Source organism: Guillardia theta (genome assembly GCF_000315625.1).
Source record: "Guillardia theta CCMP2712 unplaced genomic scaffold GUITHscaffold_83, whole genome shotgun sequence".
NCBI lineage: Eukaryota > Cryptophyceae > Pyrenomonadales > Geminigeraceae > Guillardia > Guillardia theta.
The window spans coordinates 28,153-34,152 of record NW_005434591.1 but is presented as its reverse complement, the minus strand read 5'-3'; the positions used below and the strand labels follow the sequence as shown (position 1 = coordinate 34,152).

The window sequence follows — 6,000 nt, the reverse complement described above, 5'->3', positions numbered from 1 at the left end:
TCCTCCTCCTCCTCCTCCTCCTCCTCGTCCTCCTCCTCCTCCTCCTCCTCCTCCTCCTCCTCCTCCTCCTCCTCCTCCTCCTCCTCCTCCTCCTCCTCCTCCTCCTCCTCCTCCTCCTCCTCCTCCTCCTCCTCCTCCTCCTCCTCCTCCTCCTCCTCCTCCTCCTCCTCCTCCTCCTCCTCCTCCTCCTCTCTCCTCTTCCTCTTCCTCTTCCTCCTCCCCCACATGACTGACTTCCTGGCAGGTTGACTCGCGAGGATCTTTCGGAAGAGAGTCGAGAGACTCCTCGCCTGCCAGGGCTGGCGGCGCCTCTGCAGCGGTTCTCTCGCGAGAAGGAAGCAGGGAGAGGATATCCAGCCTCCTGCCCTCTGAGTCAGCGCAAGGATCCACCACCGCCATCTCAAGTGAGCCGATGACACGATGAGAGGAGAGGGGCGGGACTTGCAATGGGGAGGAGGAGGAGGAGGAGGAGGAACTGACTAAGGTGCAGCGGGCCTTGGATCGATCGGGAACAGGAGGACGGCATCGAATATCCTTGACTCGGACCCTCACTGAGACGATCTCTCCTCCTCCCTTCGCTTCTTTTGTACTTCAGCTCCTCCTCTCCTTCCTTACAATCACGCAATAAACACACCAGCCATCACGTGCTTCTCTTGCCGCGTAGATGTCAACTAGAGCAGCTTCATGCACTCACGGCTTTCATTCATTCATCAAATGTTTAGGTTACCAAGTCAAATCGAGGGGCTACTCCCCTCTCCCTCCTCGCTCCTGCAGCAACAAGGTAGCTGTCAGTCTTTTTCCCCCCTCTGCTGCGTCACAGGGACGGGGTGAGTCATCTTGCTCTTCTTAGCCGAGAGAGGGCTCCGACTCTCCTCGGGTGCAGGAGCTCGTCGCTTCGAGGGCTGCAGCAGGGGCTGCGACAGTTCCTTGGCCTTGAGGTAGGCGGAGCGACGATCGTTCTTGTGCAGTGTGAGACTGCCGGACTTCAAGTCTTGCTCGATGTCTTGGAGGATGAGGAGGTGAAGAGGATGCAGAGCCTCCTCCTCCCCCTCTCCCGCCTTGTCCCGCCACCTCCCCTGGGCGTCCTTGAGCGAGCACTTGAACAGCCGCATCATGACGATGAGGATCAGGACGAGCCAGACGTTCTCCTCGGGGCCTCGGGGCGACTTGTCCCGATGGATGAACAACTTGCGGTTCCTGATGCACTCAAGCAGGAAGATATCGGAGAGAGCGATCAGGAGCTTCTTCCACGCGCCCCTGCCCCCTTCCCTCGTCACCCCCATGTGCTGATAGCAAAGGTAGACGATGCACAGGCTCGAGTCTCGCTCGACCGACCCGTTGAAACCTATTTGGATGTGATCGCGAGCGAACAGGTTCATCGCAAACGCGACTCTCTCGGCCCTCACCGTCCTCTGGTCAAACTCTCCGACCAGCAGCCGGTTGCTGCCCAGCTGAAGGAAAGTCCAGCCAGCCTTGAGCTGGTGGAAGGCCTTCCTCCACCTGCCCTCGCTGATCGCTATCACCTCCTGAAGCTTCTTCAAGAGGTCGCAGGAGGGGTCCGACTCCAGACCCTCCAGCAGCTTTCCAGCTGTGCTCCTGCCGCTCGTCTTGTCCTTGAGCACCAGGTCGACTCTCGAGCTCCAGCCGTCGAAGTCTGAGAGTCTCGACCTGCTCCCCTCCATCGCCTTGTGAAACTCCTTGTACGCCTTCGACCTCCAGTCCCACACGTCCACCATGGCCTGAGGTACCATGCTCCTCTTGACCGAGAGCAGCACCTTCTCTTTGGACTGCAGCACTTTGCTAGGCTTCAACAGCTGCCCGCGCTCGTCGCAGACTCTGAAGGAGCTGTTGGTGCGGAGCTTCCGGAGGTCGACGACGAGCACGAGGGGAAGAAATCCGTTGGCTCGCTCGACGCTGCTCGCCTTCCACATGGCAAGCTTCCAGTCTCTTACCAGCAGAACCTCACTTGACTTGATCGGCTCCGCAGCCTCCTGGGTGAAGGCAGCTACGGCATGAGGGAGCTTCGACTGGCACCCGAAGCAGGAGGAGAAAAGCCCTTCCTTCATGCTAGTATCCCGTAGCAAGTACAGGTCCTGCGCGTCGAGCACCTTGTAGCACAGGAAGGAGCGATCGGAGGAGGACTTGTGTTCATGGAGCTCTTCCAGCAGCTCCTCCAGCCCCCCCTGCTCTGTCTTCGCCTCATGGATGGACCTGATCGCATTGAGCACGTCCTCCACGCCCCTTGGCCAACCCTCTTCCCCCTCCTCCTCCTCCACGTAGAGGCAATCTGTGATCAAATCGAGCAGCTTGTCGTGCCTCTTCAAGGGCCCGTACTCTCCGTCCTCGTCCAAGTCCAACCGCAGGTCCAGATTCACGTCCGGCTCCCTCCCGTATCCCACGCAGTGCATGAAAGCTCCCAGGTGCTCCAGGTCGACGAGCATCAGGAGCCTGCGGGTCAAGAGCGTGTCTGCGGGCTGTTCCTGTCCTCCCTTCCTAACAGCTCTACTGTTGGTCGGAAGCTGCTCCCAGCGCAAGTTGAGGACGGCAGAGGCTTCTTGCATGGGAGAGAAGTCTGAGATGAAGGGATGGTTGTCAGTCCCCAGCAGGACGGACTCCCAGGAGAGGTTGGAGAGGAAGAGGTCATGCTGATGAAGATAAGCCAGCGCCATGCACACTCTCTCCATCACGTCCAGCCTGACTGTCAGAGACGCGTCGAGCTGGGAGTTGCTGATCTTCAACTTCACGCTGGGTAGACTGCTGATCATCAGGCCGAAGGTTTGCTCGACGTCGTTGTGGAGGACGCCGAGGGAGCTGATGATGTTGCGGTGAGAGAGAGAGGTGTTCATGACCTGAAAGTTTTTGAGAAACTCGTCGAAGTTGTCATGTTTGTACTCCTTGATCTTCACAGGGTTCTTCCGCCAGACGCCTGACAACGTTCTGACCCTCCCGTCCTGCATCACCGAGACGTTGCTCACGCTCTCCCACTTGTGGACGAGGGAGGAGTGAAGCGAGAGGAACTCTTTGGCAGGCATTCGCCTCAACAAGCTCTCCTTCCTCTCATCCCCGTTGCTTCTCTCCACCTTCACTGCCACGCTCTCTGACTTGACGATCGTCGTCTCGGCCTTCACCGGCTTCTTGTCCGGTCTGTCCTTTAACAGCCCGTGCGACTGCCCACGCGGCTTGTTCGTCGAAGGCAGATCGCAGTCGAATCTTGTCTCTCCGTCAACGATGTAGCCCATGCTGCACTCCCAGTCATTCTCCTCTGCATCGGCTCGCGATCCTCTGAATGTTCGCCATGCGGTGCACAGATGGCAGCGGATACTACACTCAATCACATCGTCGTACTCCTCCAGCACCTTCTTCGCCTGCTTGATCGCTGCCTTCAGGCTCTCCTTCAAGTCGCTCTCAACGCTCTTGACTGCTTCCTTCTCCATCTTCTCCCCCTTGTCGCTGTCGAAGGGCTCCAGATCCGACACCTTGCACCACATCTTCTCGCGGGTCTCGAGGCACTCGACGAGGAGGTGAGAAGGGTGGGGGCCGCGGGGGAAGGCGTTGGGGTTGGAGGGCTGAAAGAGCTCACTCGGCATGTAGCGCATCACCTCACGGTCGTAGCGGTTGAGCACGATACCCGGCCAGTGGCGGAAGGGGCCCTGGTTGGTGTACTGGGCCCATACGATCCTTCCCTGCGAGAACGCCCTCTCCTCCAGGTCCCGCATCAAGGCATCGTGCTGGTCCCGCAGAAGCTGATACGCTTCCTCGTAGAGATCGCAGCAGGAGTTGAGAATCGAGTCCACGGCTTTCAGCGTCGCTGAGTACTCAAAGCGCTGCTTCCCTTGATCCACCTTCACCGCCTTGTGCGACAGGATCACTTCTCCCACCATCCCGTTCACCTTCCCAGCTCTGTTCGTCATCAACCCGACTCGATGATACGCAGAGATGAGGCGGGGAGGAAGCTGGTGTCCCTTGTCAAAGTAGACGAAGAACCCGCAGACACCACGAGTACAAGCATCGGGTGAGAACCCAAGCTTAACCTCCAGCTTGTGGGTCTCACCCTTCACCTCGAGGGCCTCGACGTAACTCACCATCTCCCGGGGCTCACACATGTCCTCCACACACCTCAACTCGACGATCTTCTCTGCGATGTAGATCTGCATCTTCATGAGCGGGCTACGCGCGTACAGCATCTCGCAGTAGGAGCGCAGCGAATAGTCTTGAGGCACGTCCGTTCCCACGTTGAAGGGCGGCTTCCGGTCCTCGCGAACGAGGTTCGCGTCCCCTTGCTTGGCGATGATGTCGCTGCGAGGCTTGTCGAGCTCTACCTGCTGCGCCAGCTCGTTGTCGTTGAGGTGAGCGATGAGGACGAGGGTGCCGGTTTTGCCTTTGATGCGATCGAAACTCGTTTGAATGGCCTTGAGGGTATGGAGGTGGAAGTGCGTGCAGACGAACTTGATCAGGTGACTGACTCCCGCGTCTGAGATCCCCCTCTCCTCCTGCTCCGGCATCTCCTTCAGATCCTCCAACGTCACCAGAGCTTTGCCGTCCCCCCGCCAGAAGATCATCGGGATCTGCAGCGAATCGTCGTCCCCCTCCAGGCGCGAGCCTGCGGTGAGGTAGATGAGGCTTCGCACGTGCCTTCGCTCGCCCTTCGCGCACGTGCACTTCACGTCCTCCCCCTGGATGACCTTGAAGTAAACTCCGCAGTTACACTCGACCGTCTTGGAGAGCACAAGGACGTCGTTGCCTATCCCCAAGCTACCGCACTTGAAGCCAACCCCGTAGTTGTTCTTGGATTTCTTGTTTCCTCTCCCGGCGATGACCATCGTCTTGACCACCTTGCGCGGCACTCCTACTCCGTCATCGAGCACTTCGAGGATTCCGGTCGCTTCGTCGATGTTGAGCATCACCTTTGTCGACTGAGCTTCCATGGCGTTGTCGATGAGCTCAGCGATGGCTCCCAGCTTGAACTGATCGTGTTTCTGACGATAACCATCGAACCCTCGTGCTGTCAGAGCCTCGTTCCTGTAGATGTGCGACAGAAGCTCCTCGTCGTTCATCGCTCCTTGTTGTCCAAGGCTCTAGCGAAGAGCAACGAAGCTGGCTTCTTCTTCCGAGCGACTATCCAATCAAACAAGACACGGCGTGTAACTTTCGTTCTGTCAGCTTGTCTGTTTCTGCTCTTGCTGTCTTGAACCCCCGCCACGTTCTTGGTAACAATCCTGTTCAATTTCACCTTGTCTAAGGTTTCTTAGCTCGTCGGAATACTTCTCCTCCACTGACTTGTCTTTCACCGAAAGGCTTCTCGTCGTCTCGTCCCCATCATGACATCTCGTCTCTGGTCTCTCCCCATCCTGCTCCTCCTCCTCTTCGCTTCCCCTTCCTCTTCCTCTCTCCCTTCCCTTCGCTCCCCTTGAAATCTGCGCTCCTAGCTCCAGCTCTGCCCACCCACCGAGATCACGACCACCTACCCGACGATCAAACTCATAACCCTACCCTTGACATTCATACCCCTGCATATCAGCTTAAACAAAAGGATTTTTGTAGGGTGATATGACAAGTTCATGTACCCCTACCCACTCACAGTCACCACTCACCAGGACCCACCCCGACTCAATCTGCTCTCCGGTCCACCCACGAACCCATGGGCAACAACCCCCTCTTCGTGAACCCCCGTCAACACAGAGAAAAGGACCGGTGTATTTCTCCAAGTGGTCTGCCATCATTCGGTAAGCCAGGAATAGAAAAATGCGGAAATGAGTTGCGATGTGAAGGACAGGGGGAGGGAGGAGAAGCAGGAGGAGAGACGGGGGGGAGAGGGAGAGGACGGACGGGGGGGGAGGGGGGGGGGGGAGGGGGGGGGGGGGGAAGTCAGGAATAGAAAAAGGAAGAGGGAGTGCGGAAGGGAAAGAAGCGCTAGGAGGAGGAAGTGACGATGGAATAGAGGGAAGCTTTACTTGAAAGGTCTTCAGAAAGATGTGCGCAAGGATATGATGAGATTAAGAA

The 6,000-nt window shown here is 57.8% G+C and overlaps 2 protein-coding genes across 2 annotated transcripts in view; one reads left to right on the top strand and one right to left on the bottom strand.

Annotated features, from left to right (window-relative positions):
• The window catches only part of GUITHDRAFT_165175 (hypothetical protein), a gene marked incomplete at its 5' end in the record, with an annotated part of 4,138 nt that extends 3,496 nt beyond the window's left edge, over positions 1 to 642 (top strand). The window contains 2 exons of the mRNA XM_005825429.1: positions 245 to 404; positions 491 to 642. Of these exons, the coding sequence (XP_005825486.1) occupies positions 245 to 404; positions 491 to 555 (225 nt within the window). The 3' untranslated portion in view covers positions 556 to 642. The remainder of the gene's footprint in view (positions 1 to 244; positions 405 to 490) is intronic.
• Positions 643 to 788: 146 nt separating this feature from the next.
• Positions 789 to 5,054, bottom strand: GUITHDRAFT_115285 (hypothetical protein; the record flags this gene model as incomplete). Its single annotated transcript, XM_005825428.1, has 1 exon — positions 789 to 5,054. The coding sequence occupies one exon, from the start codon at positions 5,052 to 5,054 to the stop codon at positions 789 to 791; it is 4,266 nt and encodes a 1,421-aa protein (XP_005825485.1).
• Positions 5,055 to 6,000: the final 946 nt, after the last annotated feature.